Genomic DNA, 26,379 nt, shown 5'->3' with positions numbered 1-26,379 from the left:
CCTTCTGTAGTTGCTGGCAAAAGGCAGAAATGTCAGAAGTAAAGAAGATGCAGTCTAAACATTTTGGCAGAGACCAATACTTGAAATTGTGGACCAGAGTAGGCTTTCCCATTATATTTTTCCTTACAGAGGAGTTTTCTATTTTCATATTTTTAATCCTCTTTTGACACCTTCCTTGCTACATAGCAAAGGAGCTGCTAAAAACACAAAGATGCAACACTGAGAGAAAAGGGGGAAGAGGGGTGCAACTCTCACTCTGTATGAAAAAATTAACACTTCCTTTCCACAAGAGTAGAGGTCACTTCTAGCTAAGCTTCTTCAAGAAAAAAACAACTGGAAAAAGAATATTTGAAGGTTACCTAATATGGCAAAAAAACCATTCATGAGAAAGACAAACCAAATTAAATATAACCAGAGAAGTCTCAATGCAAACCTTGCCAGACCTCTCCATGAAAAGGTAAGAAGTTTCTTGAAATCTTGTCTTTTTGTAGAAGTGAAAAGTATTATTACATCATTTCTAGAACAGTTATTTGTTGTACTAGTTCAGCTTACATTCATGTCTGGTTTATTTAATTTTTTTTTCCTTGGCCTCCTATTTTTTATTCAGGGACTGACAGTGTTTCTACAAAAGGTGAATGACCTTCTTGGTTCAATCAGAAATATCTAGCTGGCTGATCTGCATGATGTAACACTGAACCAGCACAGCCAGAGTAGATACAGGATTCCAGGTCCCTCCATGACTGAGAATATGTCACATTCCGGGGAACCCTGATTTTACTGTTCATGGGAAAACACATTTGAAGTGGGTGTTCCATCAGGGTGAAAAATAATTTACCATAGAAAAGAAAGCCTTTCCTTAGCATTTAGTATAAAGTAGATGTGCTTGTCCCTGCTATAAGGATGGATCTGTGAAGCATCAGCCCAAAGACCGGCATTTCTTATAATAGTGTTAACTTTTGTCTCAAGTCAGTAAAGCACAGGGCATTTCACCCCACTCTGGAGAGAAATCCTGAATATCTATCACTTCCTTGAGCTAGTCAAAACTTCTGGTTGGCTTCAAGAACTATAAATGAAGCAGAAGCTCCCATACTCCCAAAGGTTTTTCTGGATAATAGACAGGAAAGCAATTTAAGCTTGCTTTAGTCTTACTGCTTGGAAAACACAGACAAAAATACTACCTAAAGTAGTACACAGCTTTGAAACAACATTTAAAGCATGTATTCCAGATGCTAAAGCATTAATCTGTGTTACAATGCCTTCAGAAAAGACTTCAATCTACTCTATTTAACATTTATATGCTCCTGTGAACAATTTCATGTTTTAATTCTGTGAATCAGAATTATCACCTTAGTGGTGCTTTACACTTAAAAATATGCATAGATTGCACTGAACTTTTTCTGTGCTTTAGCTCTAATTTCACAATTTTTATTAAAAAAATGCCAGGAAGAAATATTGTTACCCATGCCAGAGTAGCTGGTTCATACTTAGCACAACAAGTGCTCTGCCCATGCATGCACACATACATCAGAAAGACCCCAATTTCATTCTAGTATGTCTGACCTCAATCTCTCTGTGCCTTGTTGTATTTTGAGTTAGCAGATTAAACACATCAAGTTATTTGTTTCAGTATGACCAGTGAAGGCCTGCATGCTGCATATTTTCCTCTCAGCTTGCCACAATATAAGCCATAAGCAGCTTGATTATCTGACTTATCACAGTCATGATAGTAATAGTACAATCCTAGTAAAAGTGAATCAGGGATAAAAATAGTCTCAAAAATAATTTCCTGGGATTTCCTGGGTTTCGTTAGTATTAAGAAAGAGCTCATAATAGCAAGAAAATTAATACTGTGGGGGACCACCAGATGGATGTTTTATTTTTTTAGTAACTAAATATAAACATGTCACAAGTCTTGCCATGAAAAACACAAAAATAGACCAAGCTCAGCTAAAACTCTTAAAACAAAACAAAAGCACCCATACTTCAGTTTAGCAAATTAGTAGACAATGTTATGAAGGATTATGGCAGAAACATTATATGTCTCACTTTGTAAAATTTTTCTAAAACAAATAGATTTGTCTATTTGTCACACTGAGCTTATTGATTTTATAGTTTATAATCTGCTAAGAGTTTCTCATCAAATTATAGTATTGAAGGAACAGATTACTGCACAGCTTAATGAGGGTTCTTCCTTACTATAGTTCTACTTGATCCTTCAGCAAATCTCTTCCTTTCTTGGAAAAGGAGTAATTCATAAACTGAAGAATAAAAAGTGAGCTTTTTTTCCAGTTTCAGATACACAGCACATATCTACAACACTTAAAGGAGTATGTACACATCTGATTTTATTGTGTTCTCATGGATGATTTAATTTCCAGTTCAAAAGCAAAATGCATTTTTTCCCATCACTGTGAACCAGAGAGTTTTCCTCCATCCTTAAAAACAAGAGGTTCTGGACTCCTTCTCCATTCCAGGTCTATGCAGATATCAGATACAAAAAAAAATTTATAATCTTAATTAAATGTTAAAAGTTTTTGATTAAATTTTACTACAGTTCAAGTTGGCAAAGGAAACTTCAGAATGATGAAACCATTTTGAATCATCTTGATCCAAAACAGACAGAAAGAAGCACATAATGAAATATTGACAATATCCTAGGAAGGCAGACTAGACTTTGCTTTCTAACAACAAAGGAAAAGCAAAAATTCGGGCATTACTCTGAGAAAAAATTAGTCTGAGACCACAGAGATAGCTGATTTTATTTGTATGAAAACTCATGAAATATTTTTACTTTCCTGCTGTGTTGCTTAGTCTTAATTGAAATAAAAATGCCCAAGTCAAAAGTCACTCATCAAGAGGAGATTTGGGCACACTTACATTTCTCTTGTAGCACAGCTGTCAAATTTTTTTGTCAGTGGGCATATGTAAACATGGAACTGCACAGTGTATACAAATAGTTGCATGTTAGATTTCCAGTTAAATCTGAGTTGTTCCAAAATAGTACTGGTTTTGTTAAACCTAAGTTGAGAAATACATATATAAAAAAATAAAGTGATTGCCTCAATACATATTTACCAAAGCAAGCCTATTTTAAAGTTGCAAGAACAGGAGTGATGCTCTCTTTCAGCAGTTCTAAGTAAAAATTCCATTTTTTCATTATACTGTGTTAAAAAAGCTCAGCACCACACATAAGCAGAGGTACTAATTAATGCAGAGACTGCTAGCATGGTGTCCATGTTCCAGCTTATATTTTCTTTTCCAAGTTTGATCAATATTATCCTAGAGAGTAGTACCTTTCAAAATAACAAGATAACTAGTTAGATGTAAACTGAACTGCAGAACAGGTATGAAGGTAAAAAAAGTGAAACAGGAGGTGAAATCACAAGCAAAAAAAAAAAAAAAATAAAGCATTTTAACTCAGAAGAGGTCTATGAATTCTTAGTCCATATCATTCTCTTGGCTTAGTTAAAACATTTGTAACTGGCCACAAAAAAATCCATAGTGTACTAACAAAGGCAAATTCACATACAGATCCCTTAATTTTCCTTGACAAAATACACTTCAGGAGGCATGAAAATCTGTCTTGGAATTCTCTTGGGAAGCAGATTTTCACAGATCTACTGAACCATCTGGTGTTCATAGATTACCAAAAGAAGCACTGAGATCATCTCTGAAATTACAGAGAAGTGGGCCAGGCCTGATTCCTGGAGAACTGTAACCATGAAAAGCAGCAGCTCTGATGCATTCAGTTAACACAAACTGAATTTGCCACCTCTCGGTACCACCTAATCAAAAAGGGTTGATATTGCTTCAATTGTTTTAAACATAGATAAGGAACACTCAAGAAGGTTTAAATAAATAAATAATAGAAAATTTAAGGACTGGAGTTTAGTGCAAATTATTAGAGCTTTTAGGAGCCCAAATCTTATTGATGTCAGTGAGCTCACAGCTCAGAATTTGGTATTTGTATTATTACTTAAAATTTGAGAGGAAAGAGAAAATGACCTTTGACAAAGTCATCAATCTGTTTGGCAATCAAAAGAAAGATGAAGGAAGACCAAAAAGTGATTTGATTACAGCACAAGTGTCTCAAAGAGAACAAGAAGGGAACAAAAATAAAAGCTCTCTGCGTAGCAAAGGGCTCTTTAATATAGTGAAGAAAGCCACAACAAATATTGTCTAAAAGCTGCAGACAAATTCATGTAGGAAGACATGAATTTTTAATAATGAGGTTGACAAATCACTCAAATCATCATTGAAGGAAGAAGGGGGTTTTTTTAGCTTCTTAAAAACAGTGACAATTTTCTCATCTGCCTCCATATCCTCATCAGTAGGTTTCATATAGCACTTCTTTCATATGCAAGAATATAAATATATGTCTATTGGGACAATAACAATCTGTTAATATTTTATTTTATTTTAAAGTGAAAGGTTTCTGCTGAAAAAAAACCGAGTCAGAATTCAAATTTTGAGGTTTTTTTTAGTTTTACGGTAATCAGGTTGGAGTGTGTTGATTTTATGCACAATAGTTAAAAAGTTCAATGGCTGCAGATAATTTACTGCATTCAAAAATCCAAAGAAGAAGGCAAATATTTTTCTCAAAATAAAATTTTAAAATATTTAGTTTAGTAATTCTGGAAAGTAAGAAAGACAGTGTTTCTGAAAGCAATCTAAAAAAAAAATCCTTAAATATTCAAGCTTCACATCCACAAGTTCCTATGGGTTTCCTGAGCACATCACATGACCCCTTAAAAAATGCAGACAGCATCATTACTTTCTCCAAATTATCATAAAATACTTATATTGTTATCAAAAGAACTGCTTTTGTGTTCAGTATGAGTATGTTGTCTTACAGTATTGTTAGAATTTAAACCCATAGTGAGATTTGATAATTGTGAAGAATAGTGAAAGCACACTGCTTGGAAGGAAGGAATTTCTTCCATTTTCATCCCCACTCCTGTCTCAAGTGATTGTTTCAGCACCTTGGCAATTTCAAGTGATTCTTTACCAAACATGTGAAACAGTCCTTTTCTGATAAACTGAGCTGAGGAAAAAGCAAAAAATATCTGACTTCTGATTTGAACAAACTGCCTGTTATTGATTCAGTTCTCAACAACATTCACCTCAACCCAGGACCAACTTTTACTAGCAGATCACTGCTCCTGCTCCTACCAGTTCAGCTGGGAAACCACATCACTGTAACATTTTCAGAATTGTATATTATTCAGCACACTGTTAGGAGGGTATGCAGGAAGTAATCATTTAGCTATATTTTTGGTTATTTGCTGCTCCATGGCAGAATCCCAAGGAGAAAAAACTACAAATCAAAACACTAATGAAAATTTAATATCTAGGATTAGATATTCCAGTGTGACAAACTATGAACCTAATGTATCTAAAAATTGGTTCTAATCAAATAAACTCCCGAGTCTACAATGTCCAAGTAGTCACTAAAGAATTATGGGTTGTTTGTATTACAGATGTGGTAAAGAAGTCCAAAGAATCATCCACCCAGAAAAAGAAAGCTATGTTGTGGTAATAAATCTTGGAAGGGCCAGTAAGCCCTTTTAGTAGACTTTACAATAAAGAGGGGACAAGTAGAAAAATGAAATGCAAATGCCTAATTCTAGCAAAGGAGAAGGCATGAACTTTCACGCTCATAAGCAAATCAAATTTCTTTATTTAGTGAGTCTTCAGAAAAATGTCTACCAGTGTAGAAAATTCATAGTTCACTGAATCACAATAACTGTAGCAGCTGCTAGTTTGTTGTGGTTTTTTGTTGTGGTTGTTTTGGGGCTTTATTTCTTAGACTTGTAAAAGGTCTGTGCAATTTTTAACTGCATCTAAAGAAAATGTGTGGTATCCCCAGGTTTCTGGAAACATTTAAAACACTACTGAAGCTCATTTTACAAAATGAAATGCATTACCTTAAGCATTATTCAGTTACATGAAAACAATCTTCTTGCAACTGAGTTCAAGTATCACATTATCAGTTAGGAAAATAATGTTTTTCATTTATCGTTTTCTTGCATTTGAAAAAGGTTATATTACATTACTTATCTATATAATTCAAGTACACAGAAAATAATTAAAAATGTTTCATCCACAAGTCTAGCTCTTCTTTCACCTAATAAGAAGAGTTAATGTTTCAACCTTTCTACTACTTGTATAACTGCTGCAAAACCAAATGCTGGTAACACAATGCCAAGTTGCCCCTTCCCCAACCAAAGGCAAATCCTTATTACTTGCAACCCACTTAAGCTTGTTGCTGAACATCAAAACCTACCTCCACCCCAGCCATTATACCTAACACATAGCTTCCTAAAAATAAGATTAATTCACTCTTCTATTGCCTATCTATATTTATTTTTAAAACTAGGATGACACAAAAAATTTTGAATATGTCTTTTACAGATCACTGTAGAAGAAGATCTGCTGCAGCAACTACTCCTGCAAGAAAGATTGACATGCATGTCCTATAGCTGCTAGGCAGCTCTGTTGAAATAATTTGGACTATAAATAGGCAGAAACAGATCATTGACAGGAGATATGGCCTTATGGCTCTTTCTATTTCATCCCCCAGCATTAATACACTCTTTGTGAAAGGGACCGTGATTCTTGACTTCAACCTTAATTGCCCTCTGTGAGAAGGAAAAAAGCTTCAGCCTTTAGAAGCACAGAGTATTTCTGTGGATCCAGAAAGCATTTGAACTGTTACCTATGGAAATGTAATCTGCAACAGAAAGCCAAATATACTATGCCATCATTTAAACAAGATCCTACTGCCCCCACCCCCTGTATTCCTAAAGAAAAACTTGTATATTCCCAGAAACTGCTAGAAATCCCCAGTAGCAGACTGAGTCTATATCTTGACTTCAAAGAATCTTGCAAGCCATTCAACAGATGGCTCTGGAATATTTTTACCTTGTTGCTTGCAACTGAATAGAAGAACACTCCCTTCAATATAGCAAATGGGTGCAAGCTTTAGAAACCTGTTCTCAGTTGGCCAGGGCTTTGGTAAGACTGGGAAAGCTTAGTTTTAATGGCCAGAAGACCAGTTTTCCTCTCTTGCATGACAGCTATTGTGTACAGACCACTAGAGTCATCCTTCTTTTCCTTGTAGAAGTCCTATAACACAATAACAAATCTTGATTCTTGGTAAGTCTCTAATCTGCAGAAGTCACATTGACAGTTCAGCTTAAGATACTGCTATCTTGGCCCTTTCTACAGACACACATATCAAGAACATATATAAAGAGAAGATATGAAAAAGAATGTAAAGACAAAGACACATAATTTATCTTAATTTTTAGTGAAAAGCTCTAATTACACTTTGCCTGAAATAGACTTTTCATTGTGATCTATTATCAAACTCAATTTTAGCTCTACTCACAGAAGTAAAAAAGAGGTATTTTGCTTAATTTTATTTTCAAGTGAGGATGCAATACATGAAAATATAAGTACATATTCATATTTTATATATATATATATATATATGTAATATGGAATGCAACTACTGCACAGTAAGATTCTCCTGTTAAGAGCTGAAAGTTCTTTAAACATAAGAGCATCAATAGTAATATCTTTAGTGTAACAGAGAGTTATTTCAGTACAAAAGCCTGAAGAAGCCATGTAAATTGGTGTTTATTGCCAGCATAATCAGGCATCATCTGTGGAAGCACTTTTAAAATTAAAATAGCAATTATAGTACATTGCATAAGGACTTGGACAGAAGCTTGTTATATCAGCTTCCTTTTTCATTTCAATTAGGTGGTAACATAAAACAATTTTACTACTCCAAGTGCATTTTTCAAGCTTAGAGAATAAACCAAAAGAACTTGTGCTGCTCAGAAAAAGAACATCATTGTTAGAATGTAAAGCCAGGGAATAAGATTAATGTTTATGAAATATTTTCAGGAGATCATACAAGACCTGAATCTCTTTATAATATATGGACAATAAAGAAAAATATCAATGGCCAGATATTTTTGCATATCCTTCAAAGTACTTTTAGGACTTCTCAGATTCTACGCTGTATTAATAAAATAAGTGTAAGCTTAGTACTTACCCCCAGATGCATAATCATTGGGAAGTTCAGGATAAAGTTTGTTTGTGTTCTTTTTAGCTGAAAGAGAAAATAAAGTAGTGACTTATATGACATGCTAACATATATTGTTATATTTTGTATACTGCTATTCTGATAGAGTTCAATAGCTATTAAATGATTGCAGTTAGCTAGGAACCAGTGCAGAAGGAAGAAATACAGACTTTGCCTCCCATCCTTAACTGGAGAATTACGTTAACAAGAGAAGGCGCACAGTAAAGCTTCACTTTGAATGAAAGCACTTTGTTAAGACAAACTGTTAAAGAGCCAAAATTCTGCCTCTTCTGCTCTACTCTAATGATTAAAAGATAATGACAACCTAAAGGGAAACTACAGTTTCCAGAAAAAAGAAGTTTATAGAACTTGGACTAGCAGTTTCTAGGACTGTTATTTTTACTAAGAAGTTTCATTGTGCTGTGAGACTCCTATGTATCCTGTATCTATGAATATTTCCTTTGAATCACTACATGATTCTGCAACTATAAAAATACTGTTTATATAGCAAATCTTTCAGAGAGAAAAGGTTTGTTAATATAAAACAAAAAAATAAATCCTTTAGTCTTTATCAGTCATGGCACTACATCAACATGCATTCAGTGTTTGTCCAAGGAAGAGTATTTAAAAAACATTTTTATAGAGGCAGCTGCTATAATGACTGCATAGTATTAATTAGCTATAATGCTCTAATTTTATGAAGAGAATAATTAGCCATTATCAAAAATTTTCACCTGGTGGTGTAGGTCTAACAGTGGGTTTAGGTGGCTCTGGTCTGGTTGATGGTCTAGCAGGTCGTTCATTTACCTAAAGTATAAAATTTTTTTAAAAACATAGCATCATATCCAGACAGAGATTGTGACTTCAGAGCCTAGAAGTACATCAAGTTACACTGAAAAAAAATTTTAAAATTACTCTTTCTCCACTGAACTTGTAAGAACTCAAAAAGCATACTAAACACCAGTGATACACACATGACACTGAAGTAAATCACCATGGGTTTAACAAAGCTGAAAGTAAATGCTTGTCTATCAGTAACATCAACATCTGTAAGAAAATATCTTCTACAGTCTCAGTATTACATTATAAATGTGATTGTTTGAATGGAAGACAGAAAAAGTAGGAAAACTAGGAGTATCCAATTTGCAATTAACTTGACTAAAAATACTTGATCAAACATTCCTAATCACCACCTCAGATTTGATAATGCACAATTACAAAACAAGGATTTTGTTATTCTGAAAGATGCAAAGCAAACCCAGCAACACTCTTGCTCCCAAGAGCCTAGCAGGGAAATACTTGAACAAATGTTCCACATACAGTAACTGATAAGCGCTATGCCTGCAGTCATCCAACAGAGAAGTTGAAAATTACACATGAAGATCAGCATTGATACTGACTAGGAACAGCTTAGGAACAGGAAAAGCCTATGTGAAAAAGAAGCACACAAACCCTTCTTTGTTCCCTTACAGATTTTCCTGGATTATTTTTTTGCTCTTCATTTTCATACACTTCGGTGAAGGATGCTAGAGTTTCATAAAGATCATCTGCCTGAGCAGGGAAAGGCACGTCACCAAGTAGGATGGCACTAGCACGAATGTCCTGCCCATAAAACCTGACACAAAAAAATAAAGATTACAGGTATTTGATCATTATTATGTTTCAACTTCTAGATAAATTCATTTTGTGTAGATGCTCCCTATTGTCCATCCCTAGCCCTGGATTTTTCCTATTGATCATATGCTGAGAAATGACAGAACTATATCAAAGCTGTAAATTTTGAAAACTGACCACAGCCCCCATTTTCCTGCACCACTTGGGAAGAGGAGGTAGAGAAACTGTGATTGAAGTGGAGCCCAGTAAGATGGAAGGTGTGTGGGGGAAAGGTGTTGCTTTCTAGATTTGTTCTAATTTCTCATTATCCCATTCTCTTATTTACATAAAATAAAATAAACTAATTTCCCCTTGATGAGGTTGGAGTTTTTTTGACTGAAATAGCAATTGGTAAGTTATCTCACTGCCTTTATCTCAACTTATGAGTTCATCATCATGCTTTTTCTCCTCTCATTCTGTTGAGGAGGGGGAATGACAAAGCAACTGGGCTGGAATGTGGTGGCTAGCTAACTAAGGTCAACTTGCCACAGATACATGATCCCTAAACATTTAGCATCATCTCAATACCCATTGCAAGATGTCTAAATTGAAGAAACCCTTGTCCCTCAAGAAATTCTAAACTAACAGAGTGTGTTTTCACAAAAACCACTTTTTCCAAAGTGAATGTGTCCTAGTTAATTCTGTCACTCTGCTTTCACTGAACCTTTTAGATATTAAGAGAACTTACTTGCGATTTGTTTCTTTCCTTTCAATTAAGCAGGTTCCTTCCAGAGATACGCCTGCGAACAGCCCTCGAGATTTGCAGTACGTGTAGACAGCAGCAGAGCTTCTCAGGGCAACATCGCCTTCCAAGTTTCTGGAAAGAAAAGGTTTTGGTGGATATTCTTCGATACAGTTTTCTAGCATGAACAGCAATTGTCTTTTTCTTTTAATCTTTCATTTTATTTTTACCCTATTTTCAGACAGAAAATAGGGTAAAAATAAAATGAAGGATTTTATTGCTCTTCTAATGTGAGGATACAGTTTTTCACCTGTTTGCTTGTCTTCCCACCCTGACACCTATGTCCCAGCTTGGACACAGAGATGTTGCAGGACAGTGAAATAGCTTTGTAGGGTAGATGATATTCACTGCCCTTCCCTGATCCACAGAGCTCTCTCTCTCTTCTGTGCAATAAGTATCATCCTTCTATTTTGTTAGAAAAGACTAAAAACCAGCAGTAAAAACTTCATAATCATAAAAGGGTAGCCATAAAGGGGCACATATTCCATAAGCAGTGTCTGAGGTAGCTGGGCTTGGTTAACCTGGAGAAGACTTGGGGCAAGCCTAACAGCAGGCTTCAAATATCTAGGGAGAGGTAATCAAGAGTATGAAGCCAGGCTCTTAAAAGCAGCATATGGAGGAAGAATAAAATACTATTGACATAAACAGAATAAAGAAATACTTTGACTGGATGTAAGGCAGGAGAGCTGAACAGAAGAGCAGGTTGCCCAGAGAACCAAGCAGTCTCCCTCATTGGGGATTTTCAACTGGAAAAAAGGACTGAGCAACCTGATCTGAAATCATAACAGACCTTGGTTTGAGCAGGAGGTTGGAGTAGCAGTTTTACAAGACTCATTTCCAAGTAAAATTATTCAGTGATTATTTCACCTCATCCTGCAAAGTAAACAGGCTTAACCCCTTAAAGATTTAAAAGCAATTGTTTGGTGTAATTTTTGTTTACTGTTGGGCAGATGTGTGGTGACAGAAAGCACAGACCCATATGTTACTAAAAATCATAGTTCTATCAGGCACAGAAGCACCTGTGCTCTTCATTGAGCCTAGCCAAACAGTCTCCTGCAAAAGGAGAACAAACCTCAGAACACTTTTCTTCCTCCAATAAATTACTTAATCAGGAAAGAAGAAAAAAAGAAAAAAAAAGTGATTGGCAAGTACAATATGGCCCAGTCAGCACACATGTTGCCCAGGCTGTTCTGCAACATATTAAAAAAATGCCACATTAATGTAGCTTTTAAAAATTATCTTCCATATATGACTATTAGGAAAACATATTACCCACCTCCCGAGAGGTCCAATTGCCACAGTAAGATTTCCTCCAAGTGTAAGATTTCCTCCTTTGGCAAAAGCTTCTACTGCTCTTTCATGATTCAGTATTATCACTAAGTCTGAGACCTATAAAATATCAAGTAAAAGTACTACACTTTTTAGGAAGAAGGAACAGCACAGGAGATGATCTTCCTTTCTTGTAAAGGATTATTTTCAAACAGCTTCCATGACACAGTTGATTCTTTTTCTGCAAGGTATTTTGAATGAAAAATTCTTTCAACTACTTTTTAAATCAAATTGGATTGATTTTTTCAAAGCGGTGGTATGTTCAGTATGTGAGAAACAAAAGCTATAAGAGAAACTCTATGTTAATTCAAAATTCCTAATTGACAATTTCTTATTTTCCATGGCTTATGCAATTATGAAGGAACATTTTCAGATGTGAATAATTTTGATCTTTCAATAATTAAACTAATAAAGGCAAGACAGAACTTACTTAACAAAAATTCCTGTCCAAAGAATAAAAAGCAAAAAGGATACAGGTGCAATTGATAAAACTTTTTTTCATGACAGGAGTTTTATATATCTGTGTGTGTGTATATGAATTAGTAATTAACTTTTTAAGACTTGAATTTGAGATGTAGTCAGCTGCTTCAAGAACCTATTAAACCTAATAATTGAAGAGGTAGCAATATACCCAAGGACTACTGCACCTAATTTTTCATCTGATAGACTTGACTGAAAGCCAAGTTCAAGAAAAAACTTTCAACTTACCCCAAATTCCAAACAGTGACAGCAGGGAATACAAGAAGAAATACCAGATTATTTGCAAAACAAGGCTGGCCTAGAAGTATTACATACAGCATAAGAGAGGTCTTTGTTATTAGCCCTCCACCCCATCCCAAACAAAAGATGGCTACAGGGGCAGTTTGTGGATCATCCAGGGATGGAGGGAGAACATCTGTCAGGATACTGCTTCCTCCTCTTACCCATTAAGAGGATGAATCCATTGTTCAAGATAAGCTAATCCATAGTGAGAAAGCCTTCAAGGAAAACATTTATAAAATTTAAAGCTGGTCCTTAATTTGAAGTACCAAGTCACTGTGACTTCTGAAGCGTGATCTCTGTCTTGTTTTTTAAAAACATCCATAAGTATAACTACAACTATAGAATCAAATATAATCTCTCCTGCAGGAATAATTTTCACCTAGTTTCTAAAACATCTAACTTTATATAGGACTAGAAGGATGCTGAAATGGGACTGTAGGCTCCTAAGTCACTCATGAGTAACATATTTTCTAGAAGAAATGAAAAAGATTGTGTTATAATAATGTCAGTGAGGAAACACCATTTTGTAAGCTGACTAAAATTTCAAATGAAGGGCACAGTATTACTCAGAGAAAAACCCCTCTCACAAACAGCTTCTGTATTGGAATTTTTTGATTCAGTATCAATAGGAAATGTCTACATTATCTAAATTATCAGGTGGGGATGATTAACAGAAAATTTTCATAGATTAATCAAAACACATGAAGAGGCTTAAAAGGAAAGAGGCTTAAAAAAAACAAACAAAGCCCACAACGAAACAAACTCTGGGGCTCAAACTGAACACTTTTTAATGCATTCAGATCCTGTAGTCATGAAAACCAATGAAAATTCCTCATAAAAATTAATGATTTTGTATTCACATCATCCTTTAAGAAGTGCATGCAATAATGCCTGAGATCACACAGTGAACAATGAGGAGAGAATAAAATATTGATCTATTGCTCAGTATGTGAGTCCTGGCTGACTGGCTGCCAGGACAGGGATAGCTGGCTAGCTGTAGATCTACTGGGGGCTGCCATGGATCACCCAGATCATCCATACATGGATTCTTCTGAAGAGCAGAATGCCTATTGCAAGAGACCTTGTTGGCAGCATATTGTTACTCTGATTTCCTTTGGGAATCAGCAGAACAAAAGCTAAACAAAGAGAAGGATGAGTCTGGAGGCTAGAGTGGGGAGCAGAGAAAAGATGAAAACATACCAGAGTGAAGGAACTGTGAGGAAGAAGAAAAGGGAAGGAGAGGCAGAACGCTGTTGGGGCTCAGCTCACCAGGGTTTCTCTGAATATGATGGGAGTCCTTTACTTAAGCATTTCTGCTGGCTGAAACTGGCTCCTTTTCTGTAATATTCCTTCAGGAGAGGTATCACCAGTTTTGGTGCTTTCAAACTGAAGGGTCACATCAGTAACCACAAGTGTGAGTGGGAAATGTGTGAAATACAGTAACATTAAGTGGAGTCCATTTTACTCCAGTTCTTTACACTGTTGCTTGCCAGAAGGAGTCCCTGTGCCTTTTAGCAAAGCATTTAACACACTATGAAGTATAGGATGCTTTTTCAATTAACTTCAATTGTCTTATATGGGAACACTGACAGGAAGCTCTCTGTAAGTGAAAAATTCAGTCTGCTAGAAGTGGAAATAAGGAAATTAGTGTCATGTCACTTTTTTTCATCTAAATGTCTTCTAACAATTTGACTGATAGGATCAAAACCCCTCTTTTGTTTGTCTTGCATAAATGGATTTCATAATAATATTTTTGTACTTGAAAGTAGATTCTACTATCTCGCTAACATTTAGATCTTCGTGAATGTATTTTAATTTCTTGCAAAAAAAGTTACCAACAAGTACTTCAAATGCAAAACCATACCTCAATTCCAATTTCAAATCCACCTCCAAGACCAGCAATTCCTATTGCAGAGGGAGCAGACCAGGCTGTTGTGTAAAACAAGATAAATTTACAGAATTTTAACCATATATTACAAGAAATACTCACTTCATCATTACAGTTAAATACGCTAACAAATTCTCCATTTAAAACTATGTTCAAAACCACTACAATAGAATCATAACTATAATGCTTTATCCTACAGGAAAGGATTTAAGAAATACAAACACTCACAACCTAAACAATTCCTTGTTAAAAATTATTTATCATATACTTCATAATCAGATATAGTCAATTTTTGTAATCAATTTTATACTATGTACTTTTATATTTCATTGTTTTCCACAAAGATACGGAAAGTTTTACATTTGGTCAAACAAAGGTACAAAGACTTGAAAACGGCATTCACACCAAACACTGTCACCTGTCACCTACTTGCCTGACTCATCACACATCTCCTGTTTTATGCTGTAAAAAGAATAATGAAAAAATATATTTTTATCTTTTTTTATTAACTTCTCATGAAGTACAAAAGGAAAATATCCACTTACTTCCATTAGGAAGACGAGCTAATACAATTCCACTTCCACCTCGAGCAGTCACCAAAAATCCAGCTTTGATAACAGACAAAACTGCAAGGCCTTTGGCTTTAGCTATTACGTGAGCTGAAACAGCAAAATCATTTATTCAAGACCTTGTAAGAGAAGTTCTAAGAGAAGGGGAAAACAAAACTCAATATTTAACAAATATGAACACAAAAGTCAAATAATCGATGCAAAAGCTGAAAGAAAACTGCAAAAAAAGTTGAACTAATAACGACACCTCCACCACAGTGAACTGCAAACCCAGCTGCAGGTCACATTAGCCTGTGACAATCTATACACTGCCAAACTGCTCCACCAGTCCTGATTAGCTTGTATAGAATTAGTTTGTTTAGTGCCACACACTTTGTGTGTGAGTACCCTTGGCAAGATAAAGAGGAAACAGGCAGTGAATAACTGACAACCATGTCTCCACAAATTTTTGGAGGAGTCCAAATTTAAATCACAGCAACATAGAGCAGCCTAATAAGCTTGTATTGTTAGACAGTGGCAAATATTGATGTGTCATCATCCTGCAAATCTTATTGCAGACCTTCCAGAACATAACAGTTAAGGATTTAAAACCACAACCAGCAACACCAGGGGGAGGAAGACACTAGGAGAAACACAGAGTAACAATTGCAAAAATGAAGAGGACAGCAGCAAATAAGAGTGCTGAACCAGTATCAAAATCACCCTGATTTCTTTGCTTCAACTTATTTTCATCTAGCTAATTCTAATCAACACAGATATTCAAGAGCTAGAGCTACTAGGCCAGGTTCTCTCTTAAGAACATACATTTATAGGTTGAGCATAAGACAGTCTGTCCATCCTGGGGGAAGCCTTCCAATGCAGGTACCTTGTAGCAGTAAACATTCAAAAGATCTCTCCTAGTAAGTAACAGCTGCCAAGAATACAGCAAACTGAAACCCTTTACTTCCAAAATATATTCAAAGAAGTTATAGCATCCGAAATTTTCATTCATCTCTAAGTTGTGGTCAGTGGAAACAGAGGGAATTGGTAAATACAGCATGACTGCAACACAGGGAGTGCTGAAGGTTTTAGCTGAATCAAAGCATTTTCTTTACTCACGTGGTATGATTTTATCTGGTCCATTTCTGGAAGTTATTTCTGTAAATTCTCGCAGTATTTTAGCTGCTTTTTTAGCTTCTGATTTCAGGTTGGAAGGTATAGGGTTGTTCACTGGAAGAAATGAAAGAAATATGGTCAGTTTAGGATATCTACTTGACTAGACAGAATCAAGTACTATAAATTATTAGTATTCTGCAACATGATAAATACCATTTTATGTAGACATAGTAATGTTTCACCGGTAGATCTGCAAAAAGAAGCCTTAGTGCAGTTAAAGAGGTAAGAGTTAGTCTTGATTGCTACATCTACTAAAATCCCTCAGAGTTACCTAAATTATTCTTGTTTTCCTGTCTGAACATAACAACGCTATTTTCAAGCATAGTAGAACCAAACTGTCCAACTAACACATAAATATATTGCCAGACCAAAGATGCATCTAGTCTCACATCACATCTCTGAAAAAATTAGTGACAGCATTCCCATAAAATTCTAATACTCTTCCTAAATTCACAAACATATAAAAAACACTGTGCATAGAGAAACAACATTCAGTCAAAAGTGAATTATTTTTTTAATTGGCATTCCCTGAACATTCATACACCTCTTCACTCTGGACAACATTCCCACCTAAAACCAAGAAGATGAGGACTAAATACATTTTAAAGTTACATCAATAAAGCTTAGAGAGCAATTCAGCTCAGACCAAGTGAAGCACATAGCAGCAAGTCAGCCAGGTTTCTGTCCAGGCTCCCATGGCTAGAATATGATACACCTCCATTTTTCAAAGAGAAGAATATTCCTCTGGTATGTTCTCCAAGCAAGATGGCAGATTCCAAGAACAAGAGAGATTTTGAAAGCTGCATGTCTGGATTAGTGTCCCCTGAAGCAGCTTGAAGAAACATTTGGCGTTGGTGAAGATGCAGCACGTACAACCTTGGAGAGTTTGAAGTGACATCAGTCATCAGAAGGCTGTGCAGAAATATCAGCCTCTCTGGGAACAAAAGGAAATGTATAGAATGCAAAAGACTCTAAACCACACTGCAGTTAGCAGAGTAGAAATATTAATTTTATCTCCTAATAATCCCTTCTCTTTTCAGAAAATGAAGATCATAGTCAAGACTCTGAGTGTGAAAGGATAGGAGAAGGTGGAGCTCTAAGGGCTCAGGATATTCTGAAAAGTTCTTGGCATGTTAATTTTCTCTGACTGTTCAGTACTAAAATTGTCAAACTGCTTCAAGAGTTTTGAACATGAATTTCTTCTGTGGCTGGAAGGCTTCCCCAGGCTGGAATCTGGCTACATGGCAGTGTAGCTCAAATAAAACATGAACTCACAATTGCTTTTGGTAGATTAACAATCTGGAGTGAATTAAATGTCTCCTTTACCTCTGTTTTTGTACTTCACACTGCATTTTCAAGGTCAGAGGGCAAACATGACCAGCATGTCGTAAGAGAAAAATAAGATTTCTGGTTTTGTATGGAGATAAATTGAGGCAGTCCCAAAAAGCATATTGCAACACCGTTCTGCTCAAGAAGGCACAAAGAATAAACCTAGCATATTACAATTTGTAAGTAATAATTAACATTGTAATACACAGTGCATGTCCATTTGCAAAATCAACGGAACATTTCTACATATAGGTTTTCACTTAAGATACTTTGCAAGTCTAGAGGTCTCAAGTTTGGGAAGGGTCACCTACCCAGTCTACCCAAAACACACATTTCATGGTACTTAATTTTTCACATGATTCAGTGAGATTAGACTGTGGTAAAATGGACAGTTATGTACCTGACCATGCAAGACTTCTAGCAAAGTGATCAAGACAATGAAAATAAGACCTGTACACTGGAGATAAAAAACACTGGGGAGATGAAAACACTGGGGAGTTAAAAAAAAATACTGAGCAAAGCATTATCCAGCTTCTAGATTAGAAAAATAAAATAAACTTCTGTGCTCTTCTCATACTCTTCTTCCTTGTTTACCCATGCATTCCTTCCTCCCCTTTGCTTCTCTTTGGCTAATCTCAGAATTTGCAAAAGCATCTCCAATTATTCTTCCTACTACTAGAAAAAAAAAGCAGCTCATATTTCATACACATTAGAAGAGAAATCCCTTAGCTAAATTCATTAAGAAAATGAGGTGTTTTCAGACCTGAAAGTCTGCTAACAGGAATAATATGTGAGGAAAAAATATAAAATCACAATACAGTTTTTGTAAGCATTTTCAGACTTCAGATTCAAAATTGCTGCAGAAAGATTTGATGGTTACCAGAAAACACTGTGTGCATGTCACTGTGCACATAGAAGCTACTATTTAATTGAAGACAATTTGAAGCTGAACTTCAGGAGTCAGCAAAAGTAATACTGTTACTACCTCACTGTTCCTTCACTTCTCAATAAATAACTGGTTGCTCTGAGCAACCTGCTCTAGTCAAAAGTGGTTTTTGGGTGTTTTTTTTTTTTTTGTCCTGCATGGTGTGGGGTACCTTTATCACCAGGGAATGGAGAAACTGGAGAGATATTCATCCAGCTGTACTCTACAAGAGCAAGCACAGGAAAACTTAACTTCTCATCCTCAAACCAACATCAGAAACTTCACTTTCTCCCTGTATTACTTGTTTCCTGCATCACTTCTTCTGCATTGCTTGGGTAGCTTTTCTTCTGCATTCTTTGGGTAGTTACAGGAATTCACTCATCCATTATCCCTTGCTTTTTCCCTTCCTGCCACAGACTAAAGTAATGCAGGATTATTTTTCTGAACTAAGACACAGCAGGTGGATTTGACAACAGCATTCTGCCAATTACTTTGCATGTGGCTAGACTTGTGCACTTTCAGAAGCTAAGAAATGGGTGATATTTCTAAAGCACAAGAGAAGCACAAAAAAGAAAGAGGTCGAACATGCTACTAACTGAAGAGCTCAAAGCTCCACCTTGCAGAGAATGGCTGCAAGTAAGATTTTAATGTAGACAGTAGCAAGTATGAAAATTAAAGTGACATTAATTGGCAAGCAAAAAAGGCACAGAGAGGTTTTAACAACGGGCAGGATGAATAAGCCACCTGATTAAACACTTTCTTGCTGCAAACCAACACAGTTACTCAAAGTGGTAACCATATGATTCTTTCCCCAGTGGCTCACTTTGATTCCTTTATTTACTTCCATAACGTTGTCTAGATACCAAGGAACTGGCAGGATGCCTACAGGAGCCTTGACAAACTGATGACCTTTTTAAAAAAAAAAAAACCCAAAAAAAACAAACCCAAACAAATCCACACCCTGACCTCAATTATGTATAATATGATGCCTGATAAGGCCTGGCTGGACTCCCATTTTGGTGAATGCTAGAACCACAGCAGAAGAAATATAGTATTTTTATCACCAAGGAAAGGGTGAAGCTTGGCTTTCCCTCTTGGGTTATGCCACACTCAGGATTTTGTCAACAGAGTTCAGGATTATACAAGGACAGAGTCAACAATCAACACTAAAAAGGCAGTTTAATGGTTCAATATATAGTATGTATATAGTAGGGCTGAGGCCTGACTCTTACCATTTAATTTTATATCAATCAATTTCATAAAACTTTGTCCAAAGGCAAAGAAAATTATTGGTTTTTTAGTAAAAAAAACCCTAGCAAATCAAAAATAGCACAACTTTGTCAGACAATTCAAAACTATTTACTTTAAAAAAAAAGGACAGAGGTTTGCACTGTGGTGCAATGGTGGCATCTGTCCCAAAATACAAAAGAAATAAAAAGAAATATTAGAGTGAAGGCAGAGGAGTAAATTCTTGCTTCTATTTATTTTAATCACTCAGTAAACAGACCAAATTGTAAGTAGCATTTCTGTGACCTCAAAAATTATTTCTGTTTCTGTTCATCTATCAAATTATCCTCTTCTCCCTTAAGCTTGCCTTAGGATTTAATTTGCAAAATTAGTTCCTTAGAAATTCATTTAATATCACAAATTTATTGAAAAAGTCCTACAGACACATCTGCTTTTTAACAAAAATACTGTATGAAATATTTAGACATAAGCAGAATTTCCGTGTTCTGTTTACCCCATCAATAACATACGTAATAACCCTGTAGCACTGTCTTCACTATTAGCTTTTAAGTATGCATATCTAATTGTCTGGTTTGTATTCAAGCACTGCTCAGGAAAGAGGCAACCAGGAGCAATAAGACAATAACATCTATCAGGAGGATACACTGACTGATGGATTTGGAATGCCGTGACCAGAGAATGCTCAGCTGGGAGCAAGCTTCATTTGCACTCCTGCTTGTTGTTGAAAGGAGAAGATATTGAGCATATGTGAGTCAGCAACACAAATCCCATGGGGGAATATCACACCAAAATTGATTAACTGCTTAATTTGTAAGCTGATGAGGCAAGTGCGTCAGCCTCTAATTTACATTCTGACTAACAGTAATAATTTGCTGGCTGAACATTTGGTGAAATTATCTGACCAAGGTGCATTAAAGAATAAATAAAGCCTTTTTACTTAAAAGCTATAACTAATTCTGATACAATCAATATTATGCTGAATATGAACAGATGAAATAAAGCCTAGTGGCATTACGAGAACCCAAACATCAAAAGTACAGTTTCAAAGAACAGATGACAAAGGGGAGACAAAGACTCACATGCAGATTTCACACATATGTTGCCCATGCATGTTTGAGCTTTGAAGTATTTGGTGAAAAGTGGTTTTGTGGGTTTTTTTAGCTACAAAAAGAAGGAAAACAATGACAAATACCTCTCTGAGCCCCATTCAGTCTTTGCTTTCACTTCACTAAAACGTATAGAAACAGCCCAAGAATACATTAAGGCATAGCTGATTTGCAAATACCCATGGCTACATCAGGAACATCAATGCTAAAAGGCTTATATGAACAGAGAACATTCAAAATTATGTACATTTACAAACATGAAAATTCGCATAGTCAAGAAAAGTTAAAGAACATCATTTTAATGGGAAGGAGAAACCTGAAAGACAAGACTGTGCTGCACTGGAAAAGGGCCTAACCAAGAAATTTCAATTTGGCACTAGAATTAAAGAGATTAATGCAATTTTGGTTCCACAAATGTGTAACAACATGATACTATGGTAGCCAGCTCCAGCCTTGGGATTCATCTGGTACATGGAATTCCTCGAACAGCATGCCAGATGTGCATCGTAGGCATTTTGCCCAGCCCAAGAAAATGTGATGCAATAGAGGTGTGGATGACAAGCAGCAGCCTATGCTAAACATGTCTCTGTGAGTCTCCATTTATGATCTCCAACACTTGAAGCCAGTGATTGAAAGCAAAGAATGGAGGTAAATGAAATGTCAAGAAAAGATGTATGGAGTTCAAGGAAATAGCGGAATAAGTTGAAAAGGAACCTACAGGAAAAGGATGTTAAAAAATAAAGGCAAAACCAACCCTCTTTAGTTGAAATCCAGCAGACTACTATTGTCAGAGCCTGAGCTCCTTACTCCTGGTTTGGAACCAACAGCAACAAGCAGATACTGTTTCCTCCAGATTCCAAGGAGCGCGAACAAGGAAAGGCTCAGAATGTACACTTTGAACACCCTGCTTATGGCACAGAGACTATGAAAGCAATAGCAGGGAATGGGAAAGCATTACTGACACAATGGGCAAGGTGGTACAATTCTGGCGTACACACCTTGAGAACAGCAAGGGAGACAAGAGTGTAAGGCAATGGAAGTAGAGCTGAAAAGCAGAAAACAGGGTCTCTACAGTGAAGTTTTGTACTGTGCTCATGTATTTCTGCCATGATCTTTATCACTTGGATTCCTGAAGCTTTACCAGCTTCCATGCTTCACTGCTCATCAACAACACTGGTGTGAGAAATCAGTGATCTGTCAGTGATAACAGTACGAGTTATGGCAGGGTGCAAGTACCACAGTAAGCACCACGTGGCTTGCAGAGTGGCAGCTGAGCTGCACTGGAAGACTCTAATGTGTGCTTTCACAACCCTAATGGTTTTTATACCATGAGTAAATGTAACTACACTTTCCTCCTTCCCCACCCTGGATTACAAGTTGTTTACTGGACAGCATTGCTTCAAGCTGGTGCTGGTAGTGGTGAGAAAGGCAGAACAGACCAGAAAGGTCTGCAGAATCTGCAGCTGACAGCATACAAAATCAAGGAGTTGGAAGTATTTTAAGGTTTACCTAAGACAGATGGAAATATATTCTGTCCAAACACTCTGGTGAAAGGAAGTAAAAAAGTGCTTAAAAATAAAGCTGAAAATAGAAAAAAACCCAAACCCACTCTTACCCATGTTAAAACCAGCCTGTTTTTCCTTGTTTTACCTGCAATAACCTGCTAAAGTTAGCTGCTGACGACAGCCTGTGCCCAGGAAAAACCACATGAGCATACTGAAGTTACAACTAAATTCAGCCTTCAAGAACTCAAATATGCAAAAGGAATGACACATAACAGAAGATAGCTTCTTCTCTAAAAGGAAAACAGCCCAACAAGTCTATATTTCAAAGAGGAGAATCTCACAGACATTGCTATCAATATAAAAAGCTGAGTATATTTACAGTATTTTGAAGAACTTTTGATGGAGTACATTATAATTAGAAATTATAATAATATTTGTGATTATATTTCCACAATTACATATATTTATACATTTAAACCACAGCAATTTGTGTGGAGGGAGGAATAACAAGTGCCATTAATACTTCCGAAAACCTTTAGGTAAACTTGCATTACATCTGTATGGTTACTGCAAGACAGCTAAGTCAGACAATGAGAAGTAACACAGGCATCTATGTTTGGACTTTGGCAGGCAAATACACAGTCTGAAATAAACCCAAATTACAAAGAACCACAAGTCTTTACTGAGAAAAGAACCATTTCAAACACAGGAGGCCTTTCATTGATAGAAATGAAGTAATGGAGATAGATGAGCAGATTTCTTCCCTTGTTCTCATCTCTAGAAGTCTGTAGGTTTGAGTTTTGGGGGTTTTGTGTGTGTTTGTTTTCTTAGGGGTTTTAAAAATATATGAGTTATGGAAATTAAAATACTTCTGTTGTAACTCTAAACCTGGAGAGGCAAGATGCCTCACCCCAACTTGCATGTGCATTATGTCTACCATTAGCTAGTACTCCGAGATGAGTAATTCTTCACAGAGAATCATTGAATGGTTTCTGTTGGAAGGGACCTGAAAGATCATGCACTTCCAGCCCCCTGGAATGGGCAGGGACACCTTCTCCTAGACCAGGCTGCTCAAAGTCCCACCCAATGTGGCCATGAGCACTTCCACAGACGAGGCACCCACAGCTCCTCTGGGCAACCTGTTCACAGTGCCTCACCACCCTCACAGTAAAGAATGCATTCCTGATGTCCAATTTTATTCTTCCCTCTTTTACTTTAAAATTGCTACCCCTTGTTCTGTCACTATCTGTGTAAAAAGTCACCTTTTAGGCATCACCTCTCTCCCTGGAGTTGTCTCTTCTCCATGCTGAACAAACCCAGCTTTCTCAGACTGTCTCTACAGGAGAGAGGCTTCATCCTTTTGATCATCTCTGTTGCCTTCCTCTGAATTTGCTCCAACAGGTCCACATGTGCCTTGTGCTAAGAACCCCAGAGCTGGAAGCAGCACTCCAGGTGGGGTCTCATGAGAGCAGAGTAGAGGGGAAGAATCCTGTCCCTTGCCCTGCTGCTCAAGCTGCTTTGGATGTAGCCCAGGGTGCAGTTGGGTTTTCTGGACTGCAGGGACACATTGCCACATTGCCAACTCATGTCCAGCGTTTGTCTGCCAGAACCTCCAAGTCCTTCTCAGCTGTGCTGCCCTCAATGAGTTTCTCTCCCAGTCTGTACTTGTATCTGGGATTGCCTTGACCCAGGTGCAGCACCTTGTACTTGGACTTGTTGAACCTCATGAGGTTCTCATGGTACCACTTCTCCAGCTTGTCGAGGTCCCTCTTGGCATCCCATCCTTCTGCTGTATCAATGGCACTGCACAGCTCCATGTCACTTGCTGAGGACAAACACTGAATGTAGATTTAAGGCTTTCAGCTATTACTTGTTTAAAGGAGTAATTAAACTTCATGGTCAAGTTTTTAGGCTGTTGTCCTCTAAGCACAGGTATTTTCTAAATTCAGGCTTACAGAGATATAAATTGAGATGTTAGGTGATGACTTTTTGGAAAGGAAAGCAAAATTTATTTGAAATGTCATAATTATATAAAATAACACATCTAAAATAAGTTTAGGCTTTGCACAGGCTATCTGATATAAATTATATGGTATAAAATATGATGAAAGTAATAATCCTTGTTAGGTGTATCAGTATGACTATTGTCATGTATAGTGTCCAAAAGCATAAAAGATTTTTGGTCAGCTCTAGTGTTTACAAGTTGCCTTTTCAAATCTTGCAACCAATTATCTATGCACTTCTAGATCATGAGAAAATATTTTTCACATGAAATATTTTGTTAATGGTAAAATAATACTACAACACATAAAAAAAAACATGCCCCATTTCATTGTAGCATAATTTTTATAACTTTTCTCCACTGAGAGGGAAGAACTAATTCAAACACAAAGTTGATCACTTTGTAACTTTATGTGGTATCAGACCTCAGTCCCACGTTAAATTAACTATTTCCTTGAGAAAAGTCATGGAAAAAAAAGCCCTGTAACACAGTCTCCTGCGTTATCAAAAGCCTTTGATGAGTTTTTGTACTGAAGTCAGCTTTGAGAAAATTCTAATTAGAGATGCAGAATTGCCTCATCTCCTATTCTGATGAAAGCTGGTATACATGAGGGTAAAATGAGAGTGACAAAGCTGAAAAATGTACTTTAAAGAAAAATGTGTTTCCCTTGTAGATGCAATATGTTTTAACTAGGTGATGTTCCTTATTTCTAAGGAACTGTGGCATGTGAAGACAGTTGATACCTGCCTGAGGCACAGAGGATTTGTTCCAAAAAGCACATTAGACATCAGATGCACAGGAGGCAGAGTACTGGAATACCTGTAGCTAAAAGTCTTCAAAAATTCTTATAACTTTTAGCAATTGCAAGAATACTAAAATCCCAAGCTCACAGTTCTACAACCAGTTTGTAGCCTTTGCAGTAGAAGAAAGGATAAACACAAGTGGCATGAGGAAGAAATCAATCCATTGTGCAAAAAGAATCATAAAACATCATTTTCAAGAATATAGAGATGACAGTGATGTGCTCTAAATCATGCATAAAAGGCAGACTTGTGCTGGGGGTTGTCTGAGACTCACATGTGAACTCTAGCAAGAATTTGTACTACAAGAATTGCAGGCTTTGGCTCAAAACAAGCCACCACACCCATCCATCCTACACCCATGCCCCAGGATGCTGTCCACTTGAAACCCTTCTAGCAAGTCTTTCATGTACACTTATTATAATATGTTGGATGTGTAAACAATTGGCACCAAAGAGGTCCTACCTAACAAGTAAGATAAGAAGCACGACTGAAGCTAAGTCAGAGCTCCAAATTCAGTTCTACCTGTCCTGTGTTATCTTCATACAGGAGTTGGTATGATATGTGAAATTCAGACAGCAGGGTAAGGGGAATATCCCAAAGGGAATCTTCATTTTGACTTGTTAAGTGTCTTTTAATAATGAAGAATAAACTTCAAGGCAACCCAAGCAGATTAACATTATTACCCTTTGCACATGAAAGCTTTAACTAAAACAAGGCTATTTTTATACAAAAATCCTAAACAAACATCTTGTTTATCTTCTCACAAGGCCAGAAGTACAGAGAGAATAAAAAGTAAGATGAAGCCCAGATGTACAATACACAATAGCCTTCTATGCTACCATGAAAAAATATTAACTACCTAAACAAAATATAGACTCTGCTTATTTCCCAATGAATGCTTAACACTTCTGTCAAGAAAACTGTCACCATCATTCTGATTCTTTCATTTTCACACTTCACAGATGTCCAATTCACTATGTGCATGAATCAAATCTAAGAAGTCACCAATTCCCACAACTAATTAATTCCTACAATTAATCATGCAAGAAACATTTCTTCAAGCTAAAAGGAATAAACCTTTAAAAAGTGAAGGTGCTTGATATTTATTAATCACGAATTGGAAGAACCCTAGTTCTTCCTAAGTTCTTAAATTACCTTGTTCACAAAAGCATTTCCTCTCCACTAAGTCACACAGGTTATCCTTCATTACAGCCCTGCATCAGAGGATCTTTTACAACAATGCAATAACTGTTTCAAAAGCCCCC

General features: G+C 36.5%; 1 protein-coding gene across 5 annotated transcripts in view; it reads right to left on the bottom strand.

Annotated features, from left to right (window-relative positions):
• Positions 1 to 26,379, bottom strand: part of SH3YL1 (SH3 and SYLF domain containing 1) — a 44,274-nt gene that overhangs the window by 15,918 nt on the left and 1,977 nt on the right. For 2 of the 5 annotated variants that reach the window (XM_054514156.1, XM_036379725.2), the window contains exons 2-9: positions 16,140 to 16,250; positions 15,018 to 15,131; positions 14,449 to 14,513; positions 11,770 to 11,882; positions 10,440 to 10,568; positions 9,551 to 9,713; positions 8,833 to 8,905; positions 8,069 to 8,125 (exon numbers count right to left, since the gene is read on the bottom strand). In XM_054514156.1, the coding sequence (XP_054370131.1) occupies positions 8,069 to 8,125; positions 8,833 to 8,905; positions 9,551 to 9,713; positions 10,440 to 10,568; positions 11,770 to 11,882; positions 14,449 to 14,513; positions 15,018 to 15,131; positions 16,140 to 16,250 (825 nt within the window). Of the gene's footprint in view, positions 1 to 8,068; positions 8,126 to 8,832; positions 8,906 to 9,550; positions 9,714 to 10,439; positions 10,569 to 11,769; positions 11,883 to 14,448; positions 14,514 to 14,901; positions 14,935 to 15,017; positions 15,132 to 16,139; positions 16,251 to 26,379 lie in introns of those variants that run through there. The other 3 variants (XM_036379726.2, XM_036379727.2, XM_036379728.1) reach the window with 3 other exon arrangements.

The sequence above is a fragment of the Molothrus ater genome, chromosome 3 (assembly GCF_012460135.2).
Source record: "Molothrus ater isolate BHLD 08-10-18 breed brown headed cowbird chromosome 3, BPBGC_Mater_1.1, whole genome shotgun sequence".
Classification (NCBI taxonomy): domain Eukaryota; kingdom Metazoa; phylum Chordata; class Aves; order Passeriformes; family Icteridae; genus Molothrus; species Molothrus ater.
The sequence above is the reverse complement of the archived record's forward strand: the minus strand, read 5'-3'. Positions and strand labels throughout refer to the sequence as shown.